The sequence below is a fragment of the Kryptolebias marmoratus genome, linkage group LG15, assembly GCF_001649575.2.
Source record: "Kryptolebias marmoratus isolate JLee-2015 linkage group LG15, ASM164957v2, whole genome shotgun sequence".
In the NCBI taxonomy this organism is placed as follows: domain Eukaryota; kingdom Metazoa; phylum Chordata; class Actinopteri; order Cyprinodontiformes; family Rivulidae; genus Kryptolebias; species Kryptolebias marmoratus.
Genome location: NC_051444.1, coordinates 4,691,682 through 4,719,064, shown reverse-complemented (window position 1 = coordinate 4,719,064; position 27,383 = coordinate 4,691,682). Strand labels below are relative to the sequence as shown.

The following is a 27,383-nucleotide window of genomic DNA, read 5'->3' as shown; positions in this document are numbered from 1 at the left end:
TTCATGCAACACCAGACACCAGTGAAATGTTACACAGCACCAATCCTGCCAGTAAATCCGTTTATCTCGTAAATGGAAAACCCCAACAGCCCCGTGACCATCAGCTGTCCATTAATTGTTGGCAGTTTACGTTAGTCAAACATCATTTTCTTAAAAGAGCACACTCAAACAGCAAGTTTATTCCCAGGCTCAGCAGGTCATTTACTGCTGCATTTATTCAGCTCATTTCAGGAGGAGAGTTACTATTTTTGAGTTTCCATTAAATAAACATAAGTGTGATGTTGATTTCTTCTTTACGGTATGTCCCAATTTCCCAGTGTTATAACAAATGGATAAAAAGCAGGAATGCAGTGTAATAAAAGTTCACACTTGCATTTCAAAGCATTACATTCCAGTAAGAGATTTCTTATTTGCTCTTACGACTTCTTAAAATGGAAAATATTTAAAATTACTATTCCAACCAACTGTGAGTCTGTTACTTCCCAAAGCTTACAATCCTTTTTTTAATATATTTTTTCAAGAACACACAAATAGAAAACTATGTCAAAGAACTCAAATGAGGAGATGACTTTTTGGACTGTTCTTGCAAACCACTCTGCTGCCTGTTTTTATGTTTTTTGCACTTTAGCAGCTAATGTTCCACAAACTCTTCACTTTGTAATTGTTTTGTTTCCTAAATAGAAAATGATATGACCCAGAAATACTGAAGTGGAAATGCTGCATTTGGGTAAAACATATTGATCTAGATTAAAATGACTTGAAGTGACTTGTGGCAGCACTCCTTCAAAGCAAGTTTCCAGAATCTGATTAGTGAATTGTCAACACTGGAGTCAGAGAGAAAATATGCAATTTTAAAACAAGCCTAAAATAGTCAAAGCTGTGGGGAAATTAAGTCCACAGGGACATAAATTAGGAGAAACACTTGTCTGTGTTGCAACCGAGCAATGGAAAACCAGCCATCCCACTGGGGGAAAACTGGTCGGTGCTCCACTGTTCCTGTCCCTGAAACCACATGTGGGGAGTTATCTCTCATTTCCTAACCTACTTGAAGTAATTTCAAACATTGCTCCATTTTCTCTGTGTAGCTTTGGACCCACAATGAGCCATCGGCGCAGTCGTTGTCCTCTGAAGGTCTGTAGGAACACATCAAGGCTAAAGCTGGAGGCTTATAACCTCCCAAATGTCGTGTTTGACCCCGTATCGCAAGCTAATCCTTTCCACTGCTCTCTCATTTCCCCCAGCGAGCTTTTCAGTATACTGTTTTTTGTACTTGGAACTTGCTTTGATAGGAGCAGCTAGGAGATATAAATAGCCTGACATAAATGGACATTTGTGTGCGTAGGCCATCAGCAGCATTGTCTGTTCATGTGGTGAGTCAGTGCAAAGTGTCTAGTTGAGTGATTGTTACACGTATGTATTTGAGGCAGAAAATATGTGAATGTGGTTATTTTTATATCTAATTGCTGTACTCCTCCCCTTCATTTCTTGCCTGAAGGACACTCAGAGATGATAAGAAAATTTAAATCTGTTTTTAGCTGCAACAGTTCGTTTGCAATCTAACGACTTCTGCTTATTTTGTGCCATTTTAGCCACTCATGTATCAGTTGATTGATAATTACAAATCTGTCGTAGTTTGAATTGCCTTATGTTGATGTTGCTTTTGAATGGATTATTTTCTGAAAACAAACAGCAGGTGATAAAAATGATCTGCATCTGTTTCTGTGGAAACTATTAAGAGTTTTGCCAGTGATGGAACACCCCATCACTAACACCGCGACTAATCTTTTTTTCTCACACGAGCAGTTATCCAAAGCTAATTTCAGTGTTCCAGCAGCAGTTTCATATACTGTATGTACGAATAATTAATTCAGTTCGGAAAGCTTTGTCTTCTGTCATTGAGAGGTCACTGCTTTGCTGGACACCAGCAGTTGTGTGTCATTTAGAGGACCTTCAGTCGCTGGACTATTTATAGCAACACTTCAGCCTGAATATAGCATCGCTTGCTCGTTAGGTCGTCTGGGTCATCATCTGAAAAACCTTAATTACACAGACTGCAAAACGCTGCTAATGCAATTACATGTTTCAGGCCGGCTCATTACATTAAGATACTTTTAGTTTCAAATGTGGAAGACGTATGGGAGCTGCCATGAATCTGTAGTAAAATTTATAAACATCTCCTTTAGACAGAATGAATAAATACAAAAAAAGGAGAAAATTATTAATTTGGTGCTTACTTGAATTTTATTGGTTTGTGAACTTAAATAAAATCAAGAAATTATTCTTTTGATTGCTGTTTTTGTAACAATTCATCATGATAACCTCTGAAGCTTCATGTTTCATCTACCAGATGTGTTCAACATAAATTATTTTAAGGTGGAATGTCAGCTACAAGAGAAAAAAGAAAGAAAAACAAAACAGTAATAATCTTTAACGAAACAGGTCAACTCCTTATGTTGTAGATTCTCCTTACTTTCTTAAAAACATACTATATTTTTCCAAAACTTGTTTATTTTTCTTTTTATTATGGCCCTAATGTCACACTTATAAATATGTAAGATATTCTAAAAACTAATTAGCAGTTATAGTTTATGAAAAAAAGACCAAAAAGATCCACAGTGCACTGAAAGCAAATTTGCTATGTTGGTGTAGATACAGTAGATGAGAATACTAGATCAATTATCTTTATAATAATCATACGAGTCAGATCGATATCTTCAGAGGAACTCTCTCCTGGTTAGTTTTGCTTTCCCGTTTGGGGTCCTGGTAGGACAGCCTCACAAAGATGACGATGAGGATGATTCCTGGAACAACAACAGCAAAAACAAAGCTTTTTAATATAAAGTTCCTGATGTTTCCTCATGTTGCTTCCTAATGAATCTCACCCTGCTTTTGTCAGTCTCTCTGCTTACCGATGACTGTAAAGGTGCCAAGCAGAGTCCCCACTGCAGACTGAATTGTTGGCATGCCCTGCAATGGCTTGGCAGGTATTTTGCAGTTCCCTCTGACGTTGCAAGGGCACACTGTCACTGACAGGAGAAGTGAAGGGGAAAAACAAAAACACATCAAAATCTGGGGAGCTTTAGGTTCACACAACAGAAAATTATGGAAAAATTATATAAAAGTTCAACCTTACAGAAAATACATCCCATTCAAAATGACAAAATTATGGCAGACGAGGCTTTTGAATTCAAACATTTTTACTCCTAATTAGAGTTAAAAAAATTATTTTGTTCCAAAAAAATAAAAAAATTAATTGAGGAGAAACAACATTTGTCACTGAGTTGATTTCAGAACAGTAAGGAAGACGGTAAACTGGAAGCAAAATTCTGTGCCCTTACACTTTAATCCCTCAGCAAACATCCTAACCTCCACATGAGACATTATCTGTCTTTTTATGTTTTGTATATAGGGTGTCAGCAGGCTCTGCCGGGCAGAACACAGTCTTGAGAGAGCTGTGTAATCACAAGCCTGGAAAAATCATTTGTACAGCCCCGCCACATTATTAATAAACAAGACCAGAACCAGGACGAGCTGGCACACAGGCAATGATCTCTATTGATTGTTCCAACACTTTTGCACCATAACCCCCCCTGCAGCTCGCTGCAGCTCGTGAGCAGAAATGTCATTATTACCTGGCAGGTTTATGAAGGTGCTTCTGGGTGGAGAGCTGCTGTCAGAGATGGTAAAGGGCACCATGTAGACCTCAGGCGGCAGGTAGGGGATGTTTAACGACAAGTTGGTGTGAGTGTCTAAAAAGAAAAAACAAAAAAACACACCTAGAAATAAGTGTTAATCATTTTCTCTTTACCATCATTACACAGCAGACAAAGGACCTTTTTGTCTTTTGATTGATTGATGAGATAAAGGTTGTCATAGCAACCATTTTATTACATTTATGTGGCATAAAAGCACAATAGCAAATCTGTGCTGCCTTGTAACTGTAATGAATGGATCAGAATATACAACTGAAAGCATTTTTCTTTTGTTTTTGCATTATTCCTAGCTATGCAGGGAGCAACAAAAGCAAAAGCTGCATAGCAACACAGCAAACAGAACAGGAGAGGCTGCAAAGGCTGCAAATAGAGCTGTGTGGAGCGCTTCATCTTTATCTTATCTTTGTGAATCGGTCTAAAATACAAGCCTGGTTGTATGACGTATGTACAAACTCTATCCTGTTAGGAGGAGAGTTTTATCAAGCTGTTTGAACCCTTATCTGAAAGGCTTTAACTCTGCTCTTTCAGCTTCCCATCACTCCCCTTCATGTTCCATTTGTCAGTCAAGGAATCAAAACCTGTGCAGCTCCTTCTGCAGCGGCTGTTACTGCAAACTGAATGTGAAACCACCTGTCTACCCTGAACTACTTTCTATGGCTACACCAAAAGATTTTTTTTTTTTTTTTTTACATTACAGCTTCATTAAAGGTGCCACATGAATACTAGATGCGCAGCGTTTCTTTCTTTTATGCTTGTCAAAAGTGGAACAAGAGAAAGTCATCTAATTAGCTGAGTTTCTGTGCTGAAAGAGCTGCCAATCAAGCCCCAAAAAGACTTCAGATGAATGATGATATCACACACACACACACACACACACACACACACACACACACACACACACACGTCCTCTTCGTAAAGGTTGCGGCTGTGACAAACAAACCAGTGCAACAAAAAAGTACTGGTACAAGTACACATTTACCGGGACAAACATTACTGCCTGTGACCAGGTGCAAAGCATTCTGGGAGAGTTCTCTTTTAGCCTCCATTAGCTGTCAGGAAACCAGCAGTGACGCCAAAGAAATTACACAGAAGATATAATTACAGCTGGGTTCAATCAATACCAACAGGAACAGGAGCGTGAAAGAGAAACAGGAAAAAAAACTGAACCTGAGAAGGAAGTGGTTAAACTGAATCACTTAATGACAGACGTCATAGCTGTAAGTAGTTGGAATTGAATAAACCCAACACTAACAGTTTACAACTGTAAAAAAAGGAGGATTTCATTATACCTTCTATTTAAAATTGGAAAAATTATGCAAAAAGTAAAAAAAACAGGGCAATATGCCCGATTGCTTCATTTCTTTGAGTGTTTTCATGTGTGACAGTTTGTTTCAGACAACATGATTCAAAACATTCAGCACATTAGATGTGAATCGATTTAAAAATCAATCAATCATGAGTGATTCAGCATAACCTCGTCCAATAAGCTTACTTTTATCAGAGCAGAATCCTGGTAGACTTGTGCCATATGAGCGTTAACAAAATTTACACCACAGACTTGATCAGATCACTGAAAAATATGCACACTTGCATGTGCTAAAGAAAGAAAAAAAACAATCTATTGTACTTATAATAAAGGTCCTAATTTCCCTTGAAGGAATGCTTATCTCCTGCTGTCTTTCCTGACAGTTTTAGATTAAAATATTCTTATGTTGAGTTATAACCATTTTGGCTAAACACTGAAAATAACAGTCTTCTTAATCTCATGCAATATTGTGACATCTCACTTGCTCGATTAGAGCATGGCTTATGTGTTATAAATGACTGTCAGCTACCACCACACTAAAGTTTAGGTCAATATATGTAAAATTCACTGAGTTATACCCATTTTTGTGCAGGATAAGGTCAATTCCCTGTGGTGGCCATCTTGATTTGGATTGACTCCAAAGGTCAATCAGTTGTAGATATAATGCTCAGATATAACTACACCAATATTCAGCTCAATATCTGTAAATTGGCCAAGTTATAGCCATTTTTATGTTTCCTCAGGTTAGTTGGTTGTAACAGCCATTTTGAATTGAGGTAACTTAAAAAATTTAATCAGTTGGAGTTGTAGTTTCATTAAAAGTTTTTCACTAACAAAGCGTCGGAGTTGATTCTAAAAGTTAAAGTTTAAAAAAACACATCTTGCACAATCAGTTAGCCCTCTGAGTATAAGTTGCAGATGACTCTCAGCTACTACCACACCAAATTTTGGCTGAATATCTGTAAAGTCTACTGAGTTATAGCCCTTTTTGTGTTTGCTTAGATTGCTTTGTGTGGTGGCCATCTTGAATCGAGTTGACTCCAAAAGTTAATCAGTTGCAGATGTCAACGCAATAATTATTCCTGAAAGTTTCATTAAAATCAAACCACTGATTCATAAAATACTTTACTAACGTGAAAAACACACACACACACACACACACACACACACACACACACACACACAAAGAGCAAAATACTGTATCAAAGTCATTCAAGCAGATCTGAAATCTATTCATGTGTAAACCTATAACATCTTTCAGGTCAATGAATTAAATGTATATTCTGAATGCTTTTGACACAGCATCAAGGGTAGATTGATGCTTTACCAGATGGAAAACATCTGCTTATATAACTGATTTGAATACTTAGCCAAAGCAAAGTCATCCTGTCAAATTTATGTAGAAAACTAGCTTAAAATATCTTCTCCTAACAAAACCAAGACCACTTTTCTTGTCTCATCAAAGATCAAATGGATCATTCTGCAGCTGGCTGACTGAATTCATCTGTGGTGTATTCTCCTCACCGTTAATAGGAGTGAGTTTCCAGTTGAGTCGAACTGTGGCGTCACTGCGGAGAGAGAAATTGAGTCTCCCTCCGTGCTGTGGTCCATCGCTGTCCCGTGAAGCCAGCACCAGAGCTTGGTCCTCCCACCGAGGTGTGCACAGGTACTTCCAGGAATAATCTCCAACCAGAACTGGGCTGTTGTCGTTCACATCCAGGATGTGGACCGTCACCAGGGTGGATGCGGATAAGGAGGAGTTTCCTAAGATCAATGCAATTTAAAATACAGCAGAGTAGATGTTTGCAACAACAACTTTCTGTTAAACGTCTGGTGTTGTCTTACGCCCGTCCACTGCGATGACCTCCATGGTGTACGTGCTGTTCTCCTCTCTATCTAACGCCTGCACAGTCTTTAGTTCACCAGAAAACTTTCCTATTGAGAAATATTTTTTGGTGTCCCCTTGAAGAGAATATCTGCAAAAAAACCCACATGTCTCTGTAAACTGAGCAAAGTGATGCTTGATGTTTCTGTATCCTCCTGAGTTTGTTACCTTATCGGGTGAGAATCGGGATCATAACCTCGGATGGTGGCAATAACCCTTCCTGGTTCCTCTCCTTCTCTGACGTTCACCTCATAATGACTCTGGGACAGAATTGGACCCTCGTTCACATCGTCCACGTAGATGGTGACTGTTGCTGTGGATGCAGGACCGTATCGGCCACGGACCAGAGCAACTGGGTTCTGGGCGCTGAGCACCAGGATGTACTCGCTTTCCCGCTCAAAGTCTAACACCTGTGAAAGCAGACATACCCATCTTCAATTACATACAGAAAGCTTTGCTAACAACAGACTAGACAATAGTATATTTTTTAAAGATATCACCAAGGTTGAGAGGAAAATTGTGCTTTTTTTTATTTCAACGTACAGGTCTTTAAAAAATAAAAGATTACAGATAAAAAAATCAGTTGTTTTCAAACCCTATTAAATCCAGATTAAACATATAATAGATAGAGACAAATTTTCATAGATGAAATTACAACCAAACCAACAGTCAGCCTGTCATTTCTGCCAACAGAAGGACAGTGCAGTTCCCCTGCCTCCACTCTGCTTATCGGACTTCCAAGAAATCTGCAGTTTCTGGCAGAGTATTGTTGTATTTCTAATATGAAGCAGACTCTGTGGTTACAAGATTCAGCCTGTCACTAATAAAACATTTTCCATGATGCTGCATATGTGGAGCTGTTACGTGACAGTGCTCTCTCTCATGTAAGCTGGATAAATGGAAAAAAAATAATGAAAACAAATTCATTTGAAAACAAACTCTTTATTACTTCCTTGAGTTGGACATGAACTACGGTGACTCTGAAAGAGTACAAACCATATTTTATAAAACAGTTGTGGAAAAATAAGTATTTATAATGGGATTTAAGAAATCCAGAATGTTAAAAGCTTAAGTTTCATCCTCTGAATTCTAGCCTGATGTTTGCATTTACTGTCGTATTCAGGCCTTGGATGTGTCCTCTCTGCCTTCCGATAAAACAGCACGTAAAGAGCTGGCATCGACTGACATCATGCAGCTCACATCGTACCAAACACGGCCCTGTTGCCGGGGAAAAGGAACGCAAACCTTGAAGGATAGATGACTGCTCTTGTTGGATGGAAGTGACGCACCAGCGACTCAGAGTGTATCAGTACATCGAGCATGACTCTTTCTCTGCAGGCTAAAGTCAGTCGTTTCAGTCACTGTTTTACCAAAAACACACACGATCATACATATTGTCTCTAACTCAGACTTTCTTTCTTGGTTCCAGTAAACTGGTATTGTTGTCCTTATAGCCTTTTTATTACAGTGAAACTTTAAACCTACAGTATCTCTAAAACCTATAATCATATTTATTTCTAAAAATAGCTGGCTGCTGTTTGGAGAACAGAGATCAGGTTTGACCGGATTGAAGAGATAAGACCAAAATGCATTGCTGCTGTCTTTAAAAAAATGTGTCAGTTCAGGGAACTTCTGAATTATAAACTTGTATAATGTTATCAGTTTTGCATAACACAATTATTTCTGCTGGGAATGTCTCAGGCTGCACTCGAAGGGCTAAAGCTAGTGAATGCTGCTGTAATTTGTACTTGCAAATAAGTCTAAGATTATATAAAAAAACATCTAATGCAAAACTGCTGGCTTGCAAGGATTTACAAAACAGTATCCACGAGAACCAACCATTAAGGACCTCTAAGCTCCACTTTACTTTCCCTTATTTCCAGTTTAGCCAACCTTCCTTTGTTTATTTGCTTTTTGCAGTTGGTGAGGTCTTGTTGGCTTCACCAAGCAGAAACTGTCACAGATTTAAACCCTCACTTTGTTTACATTCTGTCAGACTCATATGACCTTGGTTCACTCCAACACGCTATTAGTTAAATGAGAGATAACGTTGCTCTGCACATGATACACTCGGTGCTCATGGCTGATTTGTGATGCATCCAGCTGCTGCTCTCTTTGGCTGTGAAGGCTGAAGCTGTGGGTGGTCGTGGTTATTGTTCAGACTTCAGCTGCTGCTTCATCTCAATCCCAGTTGGATGGATATTCACAGGTGTAGCCTTGAGTTAGTCAGTGATAGATGCTTTAAAAACAAATCACATGCTTTCAGGAGTACAGTAACCTCAACGCAACAGTGAATAACTGCTGAAAGGCGTCACCAACATATTCCCAACAATGACGGTGCAGCCATGGCACTGGCCTCAGTTACAGTGTTTGCTGAGTCATTTAAAGACTGCAGTCATAGTGACAATTTTTCTTTGCAAGAGAAGAAAAGGTGAACCAGTTCGTTTCTGCAGTGGCATAGATTTGTCAAAAAGCTGACAGTAAAAGATTCCGTATAGATGCAAAAGTGTCTAAAAACAAATCTGCTTTATTGATTCATATTTTACCTTGGAGATGTCATAAAACCTGCTTCAAAATGGTTTATAGTTAAACAAATCTTTTGACAGAACTGTTTTTCCTTTAATAAGTTAGATACTCATCACTGTTCTTGTTCGTTTTATGTTAAGTGACGTTTTCAGGCCTCTGTGTCCACAGATTCTAGTTACTCCTTTGTTCTATAAGCTGATTGTAAATTCTGATAATTAAATGTGCCTGTTTTCGAATGCTGACCTCATGCTTAGACTCGGTGCCTTTAAATCTACGGGGCGTCACTTAAGCTTGAGTTTTAATCACATTAAGTTAAATAAACAACAGTGTCTTCTGTAGTGATACAAAGGCAGCTGAAGGAAAATCATACAAAAGCCCAAACCACAGCCAATCAAAGAGACAGCACATGAGATCACTTCCAAAAACACAGCAGTTCCTGTGTTTTATAATCTCAAATAGTACGTCAAGATCCATTTTTAGCTTTTCCACATCTGCTTTATCTCAAATGTGCAACACACAGTTCAATCACATCCATTCTCCCACAGAGAGGTTGAAAATAATAGACTGTCTCCTGCCTGGCCCACTTACAGAGAGCAGACCATTAGAGTGAAACACACAGAAACACACACTGACACACATTCAGGCCAGCATGCATCCCTCAAACGCCCTGCAGGATTAGAGGAGGCAGGCGAAGGGTGATGCACCCTGGGGACAGAAAAGATTATTGGGCTAAAGCTTTTTATTATCATCACAACTAGTTTTTTATCTGAGGGATGTGGGACTGTGATGCTGACTTATTGATACAGATTTTCTTTCAATGTTCTGACAAAAAAAACTTAATGATAAAAATAACTTCAGTTTTATACAACCTCCTCTTCCACACTGTAAGACAGAGTTATCTCTTAGGACAGTGCACACAGAAAGGACAAATATTCCTAAAACATTCCTGAAATTGTCCTTGACATTAATATTTCTGTCTAAACCAGAGCACAAAAGTGTTCTTGGTTTATTTCTGGACGTAAGAAGAATTACGAGACTTCATCTAATCACAGTCTGTGACAGGTAATCAAGTTTGCAAGATAAGACGTCACCTTCGTGAGCATGAGTGAGACTTCATTGGTCTGCCGGTCTGTCGCTAACATGAAGACCTCCTCCTCATTTCCAGACTCTAAACGATAGTCCACCTGCCAGCTGTCTCCCCCTCGAACATCTGCATCCCTCGCCATCATAGCTGCCACTGTGGTGCCCACCGGAGCGTCCTCTGGAATGTGAAATGGTCCGTACTGTTGAGAAGGAAACAGAAAATCCGATAATCACTTGGCAGAAAACACTCATTTGACAACCTCTTCAGTGTAAGATCCTATTTTATTGTTTGCAGTAAGACAGCAGTGTAAATATCTGAAATAAACATATGACTATTTGCTGTCTGGTTTTATTTCTACAGTCAAAATCAACAATTAAAAGTGCTTAGACATCTGCAATTACCCATTACCTTTCATGTCAGTTTTAAACTAAGATAATCTTGTAATGAGAATGGATGGTTAAACCTCATATTGCGAGAAATCCTACAAAATGTGTTAGCATTTGGAGTATGTGCTGTTAATGACTCTCAACTTTTATCACATCAATATTTAGTTTAATAGCTGAAAAACTGTCTCAGTTAGAGCCATTTTGTGTCAGACAGACAGAGTTGACTCCAAATGGCAAAGGTTTAAAATTCGTCGCCCAGAGTATAACTTGGAGATGCCTCTCAACTACTTACACACCAAATGTTAGCAGAACAGCTGTAAAAATAACTGTGCTAAGGCTGTTTTTTGGCTTAGCTGTGGCGGCCATCTTGAATGTGGTTGACTCTGAAAGTTAATCAGTTGTAGGTGTACATCTAGTGATTACTTTCTGAGAGTTTCATTAAAATCCATCCAGTGGTTCATGAAATATTTTGCTAAAGGTATGGACAAACCACACACACATAAAGGCAAACACATAATCGCCCTTTCAGCTTCTGCAACAATTTATACGGCATTTATGTGGATGCCTGTCCAGTTTTCACTTGTGATAAAATGTGAGCACGTGTGAGAGTCTGTTTCCCCGCCTCCTGCCCTCCCGGCGCTACGTGACCTTTATTCACCAACCTGTGTGTGTTTAGACAGCCGTTTAATCTGCCACTCACAGACGTCCTCCAGTGAAGCAGCCGTGCCTGTGATCTGCCTGCCCCATCCTCAGCATTGCTGAACCCAGTGCTGTCACCACTCTCCTCCCACATCAGCCCCCCCTCCGCCACCGAGCTGCCGTCGCATTGCCATGGAAAAAGCTGCTCTCCTCAGGCGTGACCTGCTCAAGAGCTTTTTCCACCTCTGTGTTTGTGTGTGTGAGTGCAGCTGTGGTAACCATTATCTGAGCAAGTGTTCATTTGTTTTAACAGCTTGAAAGTAAGCACTCAGAATTGTTTGAAAAGTAAATTTGACAGGACAAAAGCAGGAAAATACTACAATGACTAATAGGCTATGATAAAAAGGTTTGTATTAAGCCAGAATATACATGTGTGGATTTTTAAATTGTAACATAAAGATGCTGCTGTTATGATATCAGGGACTGATTTGATGTTTTGGCTCTTTGGAAGCCAAAAGTGACCATATTTACTCATAGGCTGTCCGAGAAGCTGGTGAGTGATTAATCTTTATAGCTAATCAGACATTTTCAAGGTGCAAAAATGCACTTTTCCTTTTAACTTCATGGCTTTTCAGAACGTTAAAATAAAAGGTGTTGAGGGCCAAAGAAGAAAAAGAAGAAGAAAAAAATCCAACTGTCAACCAAACAAACAAAAATAAATAACTAAATAACAAAAACCACCCCTCAGAAAAATTTGTTTCATAAAAATGCTTCACAAAATACTTATTTTTGCAAGTAAAAAACAAAATAAACCTTCAAAAGTAAACAATCATTACATAATCTGATTTAATGATCCTTTATTCCACTGCTGAGGAGTCAGAAATCAAAGAGAAAACATTTTTGTGGTTAGACTTAGAAACTGCATCCTTGTGGAAAAATGTTTTCCAGGGATTAGATTATTTATTTATTTTGCAACACTTTGTGACTGAATTGAAACAAATAAATTTACATTGCATTCGTAGGAACGACACACAAATGTTGCAGCTTATCTGCAGTTATGCACGTTGCAAATGTAAGCATCATTTCAGTGAGATTCCAAGTGAAAATTTACATCTTTTCTGGCAATTTTCTGTCACCAACAGTGTGATACTGACTAAATATGTCATTCTTAAGGAGCTTATTGTTACAGAACTGTCCGCACATTTACATCAGGTTTATTAATACAGAGACTTTTATTGGATATTTTTAGATTCTGAATGTTACTGTTAACACAGTTTGAGATTGGTCTCACTTTTTAACTTCTGTGGCCAAATCCACCTCACTGTAGTCTGGCCACTTCTGGCCACATTCCCTTTTGAACTGTAGTCAGTATTTCTTCTTATTTCTTTTTTTTTAAATTCATTTTTTTACAGCTTATGAAGTCTTTGTAGGCTTTTAGTGTCACTGTGGACTGACAGAACAGCTAAAGACTGGCCACCAATTATCACAGTATGACGGCTCTCCCACATCGTTTCCAGCCCTCGTGACTTTTCACTCCTCTTCTTTAATATGCAGCCTATGTTGGGAGAAGTGAAGAGATTTTTTTTTCTTTTTCAACACTAACTGCACCAAAAAGAACAAAAGCCCTGCTCAGTTTTTGGCTCCACAGCAGTGAGATTACAGTCAGACAAATATTAATGCAGGAGGAAAGCTCCTGATAATTTTATTACTGCTGATGAAAATTAAATATGAACTAGAAAAAATGCTGAAGGCTGAATGACTTTGCTTAAAAAAGTGAAAGTAAATTGAATAATAGCTGAACTTTCAATGTCAGTTGAAGTATTTAAAAAAGAAGAAAAGAAGAAAGACTGAAGGAACAGAAGGACGAACAGAAAAAGGAGAAAGCTGGAAAGACTAAAAAGGATGCATACAAAAATATAAAAAATACAAAAGGAAAGCAAAAGCATGTTAAAGACTTATAACAAAATGTATAAACAGACAAAAAGGACATAAAAAGACAACAAAAAGCATAGTTATATAGTGAGACAAGATGTACAGGAAGACAAGAAAGCATAAGGAGACACAAGTAAAACTATTCTACTGAAGTAAAGAACAATGCATTTCTATGAGAAGAAAATTGTTAAAAAAAAGTTAAGTATTTTAAAAAGTAAAAAAGGTAACAAAAAACAAAAGTCGTAGCTGTGAAGTTCTGAACAAGCTGAACATTTTGATACATGAACGGCTGATATAACTGAAAATGTGCCAAAGTATACCCTCCTAAAAATGTATGGAACAAAATATAAACAGGAAAAATAAATAAATCTGCAGAATTGAACTACTTCAGATCATCTCTGAGGTCGTAGTTTCTAAAATCACTGATTTTTGTAGACATTTTCTTGTGCCGGTTGTTTTACAATCGTCACAATGTAGCTATAAAACAATAAGTGGAAACTAATGTCTGCAAAAAATCAGAATAAACCCTGAAGATGCTTTTCACTGAGAGTGCAAACGTACTAAAGGACAAGGATTAGTGACTGTGTCTTGCTTCTTGCAAGGAAAATGAAATCAGTAACATTCACAGTCCAGCAGCTGTTTATCCTGTCCTTGTTTTCACTGTTTATGAATCCCCAGAAGACGCAGGGCAGACCAGGACAGCCTTCGTGTCCCTGTCTGTGTCTGTTTATGTTTCAGCGTGTGCCGTATTACCTCATGTTGGGAGAAAACTGGTGGGTTGTTGTTTTCATCCTGCACCATCACAACCACCGTGCAGGAACTGTTCAGACCTGCCAGGGACATCATCGCAGCTTCTGTTAGTGACTCAGGGTCAGCGCTTCACACAAATAAAATATGCTGAAGGAACAGCACATTGTGGTTCCGTCACACCCTGAGTCTGTGAGTCACAGAAGCACATCATCTCCCACCCCAGAGGCCAACTTCTACATCCGTTTGACCCAAACACATCAACAAAATTACATAATTACCAGCTGATGAGGCTAATGTAATTTGGATGTGACAACAGCTGCTGTTTTTATTGTAATAATCCTTGCAAGAATGATTGCTTTTGCAATGTTTACCTGGTTTAAACTGGGCAAGTGTGGTGATTTGGGTTTTTTCTGTGTTTTGTTTTATTTCTGATTTAGTTTATTGGTTTGTGTTTAGTTTCTGTTTACGTGCTTTTCACTTTCTCATTCCTCCTCAGTCTATTTCTCTCTCTGCATTCCTGCCACGCCCACTTACACCTGTCAAAGTCTGCTAATCATGTCACCTGTCCCCACTTACCTAATTATCCTCAGCACTTTAAAAACCGGTCATTTCTGTCTATACTCCGCTGGTCCATTGTCATTGGTTGCTTGTTGTTTTTGCCGTCTTGTCTTGATCCTTTTGCTCCGTGTTTATGCTCCGTTTGTTCTTTTTGTTTTGCTGCCACGTCAGCTGTTTGTTTTCATTTTGTTTCTTAAGTTTAATAAATTAGTTTCTGTTCCTTTAATTATGAGTCTGCGTTCTGGGTTCGCTTTCGTCTCCACCGTTCCTGACAGTAAGAGGCAAAAGGTTGTTTTTTTTCTTTAAATCTTTCTTACTTCTAACATAAATATTAGCGATGCACTGATACCAGTTTTGATTTTGAGACTGTGAGTGGGGTTCACCTCTCAGCTGACCGGTCAGGTGGTAGAGAAGGATCAATGTCAGCAGGTAGATTTCTTTCTTTTTTGTTTGTTTGATTTTTTGTTTTTAATTGAGTTGGCTGTCCTGATCCACACTCCTTACCAGTTGGTGGCTGTAACGCACCATAAAGTTGTTTACTGATCGCCAATAAATACCAGAAGAAGAAGAAGAAGCTGCGTGGAAGCATTTCAGAGGTGAAAATGGACATTATTGAAAAGCCTGAGAGCAGCGTAGGAGGTATTGACCGGGGAATGCTGAGCTGGCGAGCTGTTCAGCAGCCACCCAGAGAGTCAGCAGGGAGGCTGACCCCGGTGAGGCTGACCCCGGTGATCCTGGCGGGCCAGCGGGGCCAGTCGACCCCAGAGGGCCTCTCTGACCACGGCGGACCAGCCAACCCTATCCATCTACAATACTCTGAGGAGACAGAGCAAAATGTGGAGAGTGGATATGGCCAAAACCAACTGAGTCTTTCACCATCGGTCACTGATGAGCCTAAAAATCTGCTTAATGAGCTGCTTAATGAGCAGGAGCTGCTGACATGATCTCCATGGAAGGAGCTAAGCTAATGCTAGTCTAACACCTAAAACAGTGACTCTTTTGCCGTCTCTGTACTCATGCTGTTGCGAGCAGGATGTCTTTTAAACAGGTGAGTAATAAAACTCCATCCACTGCCTTGTTATTTTCTTATTATTGCTAATATTTCAGCTTTTAGCGATGTTATTGGATAAGAATATAGCCTCTGTTGTGCTGAAAGTGACCTTGGTGATGACTGTTAAACCTTATTTTTTTGTTGTTTTGATGAATGTTTTTTTGTAATGATTCTTTAATGGAAACAAAGTATCAAAATACAAGTTTACATACAGATATACCTGTTGGAAAGGATTAAATTTGTAATTACAGATTATACTAAGTGTAAGAACCATAATGGCATTTATTAGGTACTTGGTATTAGCAAGTACTCAATAGTAAATACTTGTATTTGGTTTGAAAAAACGTGGTATCCATGCATCCCTAATAAGTTTTTTACCTTATGAAATATAAATCTGTATGATGCAGAAATACAAAATACTGAAATAATGAAAGTATTTGTTAAGCAAAGATATCACTACAGAATTATTATTCTGGTGTTTAGGTTAGAATAAATGTAACTATTATCCATAAAATTGCAAATATATCCACAGACGTTTGTTTTAAACTAAATAACTTGACTAAAGCTTTGTAGGCAAGTATAGATGTGTATTCACTTAAAATCATGACTTTTAGTTGTACCTTTAAATTCTAAACATGCTCATTTTTGGTAAATTTCAACAAAAGCTATAACAATTTACAGTAAACATTTCCCACATTTATAGCTATGAAACCTGTGAGTTTTACATCTTATAGATTAAACTTTCTGTTAAGTAAAAAAAAAAAGTATAAGAAAGTTTTCCTTGGAAATTTCTTATTGACACGAGGTTGAAGATTCTTTTTCAGTTTTGACTGATATTCTTTTTTTTGACTGATGTTCTTTTTTAGGGAAAAACGGCAAAGTAAGACTTGTGTTTTCTATAATAATCAGATCAAACTAAAACGAAGGCTGTAGTTTGTTTTCACCTTTGGCGTCCTCAGCAGTGATGGTCAGGGTGTACTGGGGCGCCGTTCCCTCCATGCTGTCCGCCTGGACGGAGATGACCCCGGAGTCCCGGTCCACTCTGAAAAGAGCACGGGGACTCTCTGGAATTTGTCCAACTAAACGGTAGAAGATCCGCACGTTGTCTGTCTTGGGGTCGTCGTTGTCGGCTGCCTGAACCGTCAGAATTTCCGTCCCTGGGGAAACAGACGCCAGCGAGGAGCGATAAAAGTGGAGAAGTTCTAACAGATCTGCTGTGGGATCTTTTTTATTTATTTAAACCAACAAAAACAATATTTGAAGCAACTTTTCCTTACTCTTATAAAAGAGTCAAGAAACCTGAACTGTTTTCTCTCTGTAATAAATTAGTCTCTTACCTAATAGATAAATATAATGAAGCAAGAGTATAAGAATAACTCTCATTTATTAGTCTCTTAGTGAATCCATTTAGATTAACAGATTGTCTGGCCTAATTCATTTCCCAGAACCAAATTGTTTTAAAAGCATCAACAAAAGGCTTTTATGCTTAGACCTGATGTGTCACAACAGACTGTGTGCTTTTTTATGAGCAGAAGGAACAGCGAGGGTGCTTTCCACGTGTCCTGGCAAAACTCCCAAAATGCTTTTACAAAAGGTATCCGACACTGTCCGTGCTTTCATCACTGTGACACCACTGCAGTTCCAGTTTCTCCACAAAGCTGAGAATCATTCCCCAAATACATCAAATGCATCAGGGTTTTTTGTTTTTAAACGTTTTATGACCATCTATAACTTTATCAATTATCACAATTCTACAAATGCATTTTTATGATGAAAATGTGTAAATATTAATGTTACAATAAATCTGCAATATGTCTTAATGCTGATGAAAAGCTTGATTTGTAACAGAAATCTACATGTTAGCCACTGAGGTGCAGCTACTCAACTTTAAACAATCGGCTGTAGTTCTGAAAGTCAAACATTTCATCATTCTTTGATAGTTTGGATTTATTAGCTGCTGCTGTAGCTGTTGCAATATGAGCAGAGTGCATTCCTTAGTTTGTTAAAGCAGCTTAAAAGTTGGACTATTTGGAGTTCAACTACTGGAAGAGTCTGTATTTCTGATGTATTTTGGGACCGGTTACATTGTTGTCCAGTTACAAAAAGACCTAATTAGTTCTGAAATAGTCCACACTTAGTAATTTGTTTCAAATCTATAGATGGTATCAGTTTTAAATCAATTTTCTTTAAACTTGCCTCTGAAGAAAACAACCATTGTTATTACTGTAGCGTGTCAACAGTTTTGGAAAGAGTTTTCTGGCTTTGCTCTGAATTAGAAGTGATCGATCGACAGGGCAGGGTTTCTTCAGCCCAAACTTAAACGAACTTTGCTTCATATCAACATAACCTTTTGACAAAGCCGTTTGTTACCTCGAGCTGCCAGCTCCTTGACCACCGTGTGGTACTGTGCCTGCGGAAAGGTGGGTCTGTTGTCGTTGGCGTCGCCCACCATCACTCTCAGCTCCACGGGCTTGGCGATCTGTCTGCCATCAGGACGCTCAACCACAATACTAATCTGGAACTGATGAAGGGGAAAAAAACATTTGATTCATAATTTCAAAACAGTGAGGATATAACATCAAATTCTATTGGTTTTATTCTGGTTAGTAACAGTTAAAACTCATGTGTGCACTGGTTACCAGTGAATGAAAGTGTAAAGTTTAATCGTGCTCAGTTTAACCTGACCTGGGGATAAATGGACATGTTACTGCAGCAGGGGTAGATTTATAATAAAAAGAGAAGAATATAAGAATGCCTTCCTGTGAAAGTTTATCCCAGGGTGCTGGAAGGGAGGCTCAGATCGATTGTTGAACCGTGGATTCAGAAGGAACAGTTGGGCTTTTGTCCTGTTTATGGACCAGAGGACTAGATCTTCACCTTTGTGAAGTGGAGTCTGACCTTGAGACTACATGCATTTTGTGTATGGATCCTGATTTTTCTCTGCAGGGTGGCTGTGCTCAGCCTTAGAGATAAGGTGAGGAGCTCCATCGTCCACGGGGAGCTCAAAGTAGAGCCGCTGCTCCTCCACATCTAAAGGAATCAGTTGGGGTGTATCAGATTAGGATGGATCCTAGGTGCCTCCCTCTGGAAGTTTTCCGGGCACATCCAAATGGGAGGAGACCCCGGGGCAGACCAGGAACTCGCCGGAGGGATAGTGTATCCTCTCTGGCCTGGGAAAGACATGAGCTTCTCCCCCAGGAAGAACTGGAGAGTGTCGCTGGGGAGACGGATGTTTGGGTTTCCCTTCCCTTTATGACCTAACTATGGATGTGTGGCAGCAAATCAATAACAAATGGACTGATGGTCATAGAAATGTATCATACAGACTTATCTTTCAAATGTAAAAAACCCTCCAGCAACATTATCACAAACTAACTGCTGCAGAAGAGATTTATTTAAATTTTGTTGCAAAATAGCAGAACGTTTTTATTGGCTTCACTATTGACTTTTTATCTGTTTGCACATAAAAGACCTAAAAAGCAGAGGTCGTCTAAACTTGTTTATTTTTCTTACTAAGAATAGGCTAAACTCACAAATCGTTCAGCTAATATAAAATGTTCAGTTCGCCATTAAAGGTCTCTGTAGAGGCCAAAATAAAAAAATAAAGACTGCAATGTGCTAAGAATTCATTTTAAAACTGTTCCCATCCACCGATGTAGCTCAGTCTTTCTGTGTTGTTCTTTGTTTAAGCATTTGAGCCAGAATGTGCTGTTCACTGAGCCATTCAAAGCTCTCTGGAGTTTAACTGAAGAGCCAGATGTAACCAAATGGACTTAAATCTGTCATTATAACACACATGAAGATCCATCCTCAAATGAATAAGATTTGAATTGAACCCTTCTCAAGTACGAGCCATGCCTTAATACAATAATCCTTTGCCACAGGCAAGACATGTTCAAGGAACAAAGCGGCGCTCTTCAGGTGTTGGGTTGTTTCCATAACTGCGTCTGATCATTTTAAAAATAGAAATGGGCTTCCTGCTCAGATATGTGGGAGGAATATGTATCAAAGTCCTCCAACTGAAACCTGCAAATCATTTTACAGGAGTTAATTAAAATTTCTGTCGGGGAAAAAACTGACGATACTATTTATTTTTCATCTGAGAACTTCATAAACAGATGCATATTTAAATCTCAAAATGATTAAATTGGATTTGATTATGAAAGACTGAAAATGTTTAGTTTTTCGTGTCTCTGCAGACCTGGTCTTGTGTCTCTCTGTCCAGAGGCGCATTGAGATAAATGACACCTTCCCTGCTGATGGTGAAAAGCATCTCTGGAAACTCTCCATCCAGGCTGTACACCGCCTGACTCCCGCTCCATTTCACCTGATCCAGTAAACACACACACATATAAAAAGGATTCTGATGAATACATTGTTATACATGTGAAGTAATTTATTAGCAGTTCATTTTGATTCTTGAAAGATTTGCGACTGAGTGGGCTGGAGGCTCAAGTAAAGCAGAACTACGGTTTGTTTATACGACAGGAGACTCGCTGAATGCAGTGACGATGATGGGAAACAGAGAGCACAGCCAAAACTAACAACACAGGCTGCAGGGGATTTTCCACTCTGCTTTACAACCCCTGACAGCAGGCTGTGCAGAATTGCAGATTGTCTGAAAAAGCCCCAGTAGCCATCAAACAGCACCCAAGAAGGGCAGGGGCCCAGACGTAGCCCAGCTGCTGCACACTCCGGGCACATGTATTTCCTCAGCTCGCTGTCACACACTCCTCCTTTGTTTTGGATGTTGCTGCAAAACAGCAGGGCTTTTACACATGCACACAAATCCAGTTACCTCTTTGTGCATTTTTTTTTTAGAAAAACAGCTAAAAGTCCCTGTTTTGCCACTGTCAGGGTTTCAATTTGCAGAACATCTTCTCTGATGGTTTGTACTTCAGCTGATTCAGTTAGATTATTTCTGTGCACAAGCTTCTCACAAGAACTGAGAAATACAGAAATCAGTGCATCAAACTACAACACTGGAGCCTTTTACAATATCAGAACAAAAGCAGTTAAGCAATTAATCAATTAGTCAGTGGAGGAAAAAAATGTCTCTTCAAGAAAACAATTGGGACACTGAAAATGTATTTTTTTAAATGATTAAATTACTATAGCAATAAGAATTAAACTAAAAAATGAAAGAGTGCTGCTGAAAATAATCACTGGTAAAAATCCCAGTTTCAGCATTTCAAATTTTTCAGTAGATATGAAAAGCTAAATCAATTAATGGCTAACTTGAGGAAATCAGAGGACATTTTTCTGTCTTTCAGATAACATATGACCATCTGCACAGATTCAATGTGCATTTTCTATGTGCATCCACTCATTTTAGGTATTAAAACAGAAAAAGAGGGAAAAGTGAGGTGCAAAAGGTTAAACTTGCAGCATTCTGTAAGCTGTTACCCAACACATTGCCTCAATAAAGTGCAGATGGCCACCGTGCATAATCTGGAAGCTGCATCTGAGCTCAAAGAAAATCCTGAAAGAAAACGCTATAAATTCTTCAAAGCAAAATACATACAAACTGCAGGTCACAGGGACATGCAGTTCAACATTTTCTTTGTTTATTTTACCTTTAAAGAGTAACTGGTACTCTCAAGAGTGCTAGAGCTCTACTTTGATTCCTGCACAGGAGCTCTCCTCTAACAGGAAACATCCGGTCAAATATACAGGTCTAAACACAAGACTGATGATTATTGCTAATTATTGGTCCAAGTCTGCCTATCTTTATTTCAAAAGTGTACTCCAGATCAAATCATAAATGGCTGCCAAGTTAAGTACAATGTGTGCAGAGGTGGGCAACACAATAACGTGTATGGCCAAGAAGGCAGTTTTGCAAGTTGAACGCAGGAAAATAGGCCACGATTTTTCAAAAACTGCTCATTCAAAACGAAGCCACCCAACTTGGTTGCAAACACTATGAGTTCAGAGAGACTGAACCTGAAAATTTATGTATTTTCTCACAATTTCCCTGATATCGTGGGTCACCAACTACTCTCCCAACAGACACAGCTCAGTAGGATACCAACGTTTACAGTTATCAAAGCTTAAATATCTCTAGATGACCATTTTTGATGGCTCTCTCCTGATTCACACTCAGAAAATGATCAAACTACCACACACTCATTCATGTCACTGTAATCAAGTGAAAGTAGGTATGATAAGTTTACTTTCATTTGGCTCCTGAAGGAACTCTTTTCTCATAATTTGGTCATTTTGTCAATAAACGGCATGAAACTTTAATCATTTGTTTTAATGATCTTGGCATTTGCAACAAGAGACTTTTGATTAATGTTAGCCGAAGCACCACGTTGATAAACATGAGGCTGTGATGAAGTTCTTGCGAGGCCAAAACTACTTTTACAGCAAATAAAAGCATTTCATTCGAATGTGAAAACTAATGACTCTGTGCTGTTAAGAGGCTTGACTCATTCATTCACGGGCGCCAGGGCTTCTCACCCACTCTCGTATCTCAGTGCATGGTATTACAGGGTTTAAGTAGTTTGATGATTGCATTAGTAGTCAAAGTTTGAGACAATCAGAAACATATCATAGATAGCAGACTGAAATTAACCCCAAATGACAAGAATTCTGATATAAAAGTCTTTTTTTTGTTTAAATTTCAGTAAGAAGTTGATTTCATCTGATTGAAGAATTAATAAGCATTCTTTATGCCTCGCTTTGGAAGAAAAAGATGCAACAAAAAAGCAGTGGATTGCCAGGATGCAAAGATGCAACATTTATCGCGGCTGAGTGGATGTGTGGACATTACTGCTCCATTTATACAAGACGGCGAGGGAGGTGGGATGCAGAGAGTGTTTCCTTGAACACGACTAACTCTGTGTGTGTCATCACAGCAGTTAGTCCCAACACCCACTGAGGCACAGCGGGACGACTACTCTGTGTGGGCGAAACGAGGCTTCCCCCGAGTAAACACTACTGGGTCAGCCCAGTCTGGTTTGGTGTGATTTAGATTAGGACTGGAAAACTGACACCATTTTTTTTTCTTCATCTAGTGCAAATAAGAAACAACAGAGGCTTCATTTCTTACCTACTTTACATATTTGTCATTATGAATTGAAAAATGAATCAGACAGGCTTCTTTAAAATCAAACTCAGATAGGATTTATTTATATTTAACAATTAAAAAAAAGCTGTGTATTAATTACAGTGTCTGTCTTTAGGTTGTAAAAAAATCTCTTGTTGTATTTAAATTAGTTTTTCAGAAAATATAAAAATCATCAAATGGCGCCCACACTTGTAAATTCACACATTTTCTGTGGGTGGAAGAGGATGTTGGAACATGAGAGATGAGAGGCTGGGGGTGAGTGTGGGGGAGGAAGAAAACAACAAGAGGAGGGGGAGGTTTGTGAAGTACCTCGTGGCCATCGCGATTGGCAAAACGCATTTGATTCAAAGTCTGAATCTGTTTTTCCATTCCCTTCTCACAATCCTCAGTAATGAATGAAAAACAAAAAGTGTTACCAGCAGACGTTGAATAAAAAAATAAATAGATAAATCATGAAACATAAAACCTCAGAGGATGTTTGGGATTTTTAGAGCCATGCAGCTGAAATTAGTTATATGTTTCTGAGCAGAGACAGACTCATTCACTGTGGATCTAAAACCTTCACAGAATTATAGAAGAACAGTTTTAACCTTGGAAAAAAATGTTCCTCTGATCAGGCATCGTGGGGTTTGTGTAGAAGAAGAAATGACATTTGTTTCTTTTTTTAAACAGAGAAGAGACTTTTCCTCTTTAGGATCTAAAGCTATTTATTTTTCTACACAACAGTAGTCTTAAATTTAAATTCATTGAGGTCCGCCTAAAAGATTTTTTTCTCTAGCAAGGGTCCGAAATCAAATTAATTTAAAAATTATCGTAACTGCAGGAGAAGCTGTGCCACTTAAAATAAATGATTTGAAATATTGTAAAAAATAAATGTATCTAAGTAAAACTACAATAGCTATTTTTAAAAATATCAATTTATTCTACTGAAATTTAACAAACTGCTGTATTTGGTTTTATATAAGACTTCATTTGGTTCCAGATCCAGACTGTGGGGACTCTTATAACAATAGCTTCCTTCCAAATATTTCACTAACAATGGTTCTTTATTTATGTCTTATTAATTCATCATGTTTTAACTATTAATAAAAAAATAAGGGCAGTCACAGATTGGGTTTATTGGTGCATTATTTATTAAAATCACTGAAAGAGAAATACGTGAAATTTTAATACGATGATCTTTAAACATTCCTGTCCAACACCTGTGCACATTTACCTCTATATCACATTAAACGTCTTTAAACTGAGGTTTTACAGAACGATTAAAAAAAAACCAACCACTTTACATGTTAGACGGAGAGTAAGAAAGGAAGTTAAAATGACTCAGTCAGGAGGAAGCCTGAAAGGTTTCATGGCATTTAAACAGCATGAATAATTTAATCTTTGATCACTTAGAAGGTTCTGAGAGGCACTAAAAACAGAAACCAGTAAAGTGACGCTTCTTTATTCAGTCCAGAATATATTCAGTGTTGGTTAGATTATAATACCACGGATGTGGTTGTGTTAAAATAAACAATAATGAACAAAGTTACTGTGTGCCAAGTTTTGTCCAGTTGTGCAAATACTGTACATCAAACCACTAAAATAGGATTATTTCGATCTCGGCTGCTGGGTAAAAGCGTATTGGGCGGTAACGCAGCTGTCTCACCTGTGAGATGGGTATGGGGTAAGGACCTGGGAGGTTCTCCTGCAGCCGCACAGGATCAGGCGATGCCCAGGTGTTTCCAGTCACCTCAACAGTCACGATGCCGCTGGTAAAGAAAGCATTCGCCTTTCCGGCCATGTCTTTCACCATCACTGAGAGCTTATAGCGGCCGCACATCTCTGGGTCCAAAGTCAAAGCTCCTGGGGGGGTCACAGCAGTCACGGAGAAAACAAAATTTAATAACTAATACTTATTAAACCATTAGAACCACCAATCCTTGAAGGAATGCATATCACCCACAACTTTGTATTCCTAAATTTCAAAACATGCAATCTGTTAGAGCTCTGAGTAAAAGCTGGGGATGACTGTCAGCTACTACCACACCAAACTGTAGCTCAATTGCTGTAAAACTGATTTATTGGCATTTATTTGTTTTCTAAGGTTAATTAGCTGTGGCAGCCATCTTGAATCAGACTGACTCCAAAAGTTATTCAGTTGTAGATGAACATTCAATGATTCATTTTTGAGAGATTTGTTAAAATATATTCTCTGGTTCATGAAATATTTTGCTAACAGACAGTTACAATTACAGTTTTGTCTACCTTTTATGGTACCAGGCAAGATTTACATTAATATTTTGTGTTCTGTGTTTTATTGCATGATATTGAATGTATCAGGGAGGTCAAAAAACACAAAGCCAGAGGCTAAACAATAACATGAGACCTCACTAATTCTTAGATGAGCGGAATGTCACGTATGACATGCTCAACTGAACGTGTTCATCCTGATGCAAACCACCTGCGTGCTGTTTTCATCAAACGCCTAAAAGGAAGAGAAACGGCTTGAAAAAGCTGACTGAAGAGGCAATCATAACCGGTTTCAGCTGGTCTGAAGATGAAGCAGAAAATCAAGGAGGCAATTTTCAGCGCTCCTCGCCATGTGGAAAACAGCAGCAGTGTGGGCTGAAAGAGAGCAGCGAGTGTGAAAGTCATCCAGCTCCTGTCAAACTGTAACAAAGGGAAACACCAGAGCTGCAGAAACAACACCCGAACACTTATACACTCAAACGTGTGTCTTTTAACTTAAAAAGGGTTTACTGATGATATTTTTTAAAATTGTGTTTGATATCTTGTGTAAATTGTTGTAATATGACAAAAATTTTGCTCAGGCTTTCTCAGAATTTTCTTTTCTTTGAAAGTTATGTGTTAATGATTGTTTCAGAGCCTATAAATGACTAAATATTGATTTAGATTGCAGTACATCAATGTAGCATCAAAAAAGTATAAAAAGTATGTTCGTGCAGAGAAATGAAAAATGACATAAGACCTGACAGACTACAGCCTTCTAATGATGAGTAAAAAATAATTTGCAGACTCTTTTATGTCTGCCAGTCAAGAATGCTCTTCAAGGATGATGGCGGTGGTCATGTTTCCATGGCAACGGGAAAAAAATGCTTTGAAAAGAAGCTTTTCTGCAGGATGTGAACAAAAACCCTGAGCCAGGCTGCAGTTTCTACAAAAAGAAAAAGAAATGTGTATATAAATTGTCAAAAAAATAATTTTGAAGAAGTTAAAATGGATCTCTTTAAAAGAAGCAAAACACTAATTAAAAGATAGAAGTAGCAATAGGCTAGCCACAAGCAAAAAGTAACAAAATAGAAGCTAGAAGCTAAAAGTAAAATAGTGGTAGTGAAAAACTGAAAGTAGCATTAAAAGAATAGCCAGTATGCTGTAGAAGATTTCAAAGAGAACAATGTTTTTTAATGAATTGAAAAGATCATAATGTATTTCTAAGGGGAAATATTTGTACATAAAGATAAGTCTTTTGAAAAGTATGAAAGTTACAAAAACCAAAAGTCATAGCACCCATCGCCTGAATGAGTTGACTGCAAAAGTGGTCAAAAAGTGCAAAAAACATGAAAAAATAATAATCATCTGAAAACCAAGACAAAACGATTCCAGCTGATCGTGAGGTTTGAACCCTGAACCTTAAAGCAGCAGTCCCAACCATCGCTCCATTGTGCTGCTTAGTGCTAAACATACACGGCTAATACAATAAAAAGCTTTACAAGGAACAAAGTCGGAAGAGCTTAAACAGTCCAGCGCACGAGCTGATCTCTGTCTCAGGTTGGTGAAAACTCTGATACAGACAGATGGACCACAGAACAAGTCACAGCTGCAGGAGGCTGCAGTGACAACCTGGAAGAGCATAAACACTGAAAAGACACACGTTTGGTGACGGCTGGTTGTAAATCAGGGTTCCAGGAAATGAAAATATATATGTGGGTGTTTATCAGCCTCTATTCTAACCTCTTAATCTTTGAGCATTGTGTTTATGTTGGTTCTACACCTACTGGTTTTAGTTTCTCACAGGTTTTCTCCTCACCTGTATGAGGTTTTTGTTGCAGAGGTTTTCTTGATTCTGACCTTTGTGTCTCTGTAAACCCCAGAACTAATGAAATTAATAATTACGTCGTTGCTCAGGACCAACCTTCGTCAGTGAGGGAAACCTCTCCGGTGATGGAGTTGATGAAGAACATCTGACTGGAGGGGATCCTGGGCGTCTGCTCCATCAGACTGAAGCGCAGCTCAGCGTGGGCGGTGTTACGGTCATCCCGATCCAGCGCCTCCACCTGCATGAACGGGATCCCTGAGAGACAAACAAGGGACACAGAGACATTAACTCATTACAACTGTGGGACAACATGTCGTCAGACAATTTAACAACAACAAACTTGACATGTATATCAAAAATAAAAATGTTCTGGTTGAAAAAAATGAACAATAACTACAAATACAATATTTAATTTATTGTATCTGAATCAAAGTGGCTGTCA

General features: G+C 38.5%; 1 protein-coding gene across 1 annotated transcript in view; it reads right to left on the bottom strand.

Moving 5' to 3' along the window:
* Positions 1 to 2,216: 2,216 nt before the first annotated feature.
* Positions 2,217 to 27,383, bottom strand: part of cdh16 (cadherin 16, KSP-cadherin) — a 30,104-nt gene continuing 4,937 nt past the window's right edge. The window contains exons 6-18 of the mRNA XM_017441565.3: positions 27,038 to 27,196; positions 24,551 to 24,747; positions 20,032 to 20,157; positions 18,201 to 18,351; positions 16,775 to 16,987; positions 14,225 to 14,301; positions 10,522 to 10,713; positions 7,073 to 7,314; positions 6,865 to 6,995; positions 6,544 to 6,783; positions 3,633 to 3,749; positions 2,910 to 3,026; positions 2,217 to 2,801 (exon numbers count right to left, since the gene is read on the bottom strand). Coding sequence (XP_017297054.1) covers positions 2,701 to 2,801; positions 2,910 to 3,026; positions 3,633 to 3,749; positions 6,544 to 6,783; positions 6,865 to 6,995; positions 7,073 to 7,314; positions 10,522 to 10,713; positions 14,225 to 14,301; positions 16,775 to 16,987; positions 18,201 to 18,351; positions 20,032 to 20,157; positions 24,551 to 24,747; positions 27,038 to 27,196 — 2,063 coding nt within the window. The 3' untranslated portion in view covers positions 2,217 to 2,700. The remainder of the gene's footprint in view (positions 2,802 to 2,909; positions 3,027 to 3,632; positions 3,750 to 6,543; positions 6,784 to 6,864; positions 6,996 to 7,072; positions 7,315 to 10,521; positions 10,714 to 14,224; positions 14,302 to 16,774; positions 16,988 to 18,200; positions 18,352 to 20,031; positions 20,158 to 24,550; positions 24,748 to 27,037; positions 27,197 to 27,383) is intronic.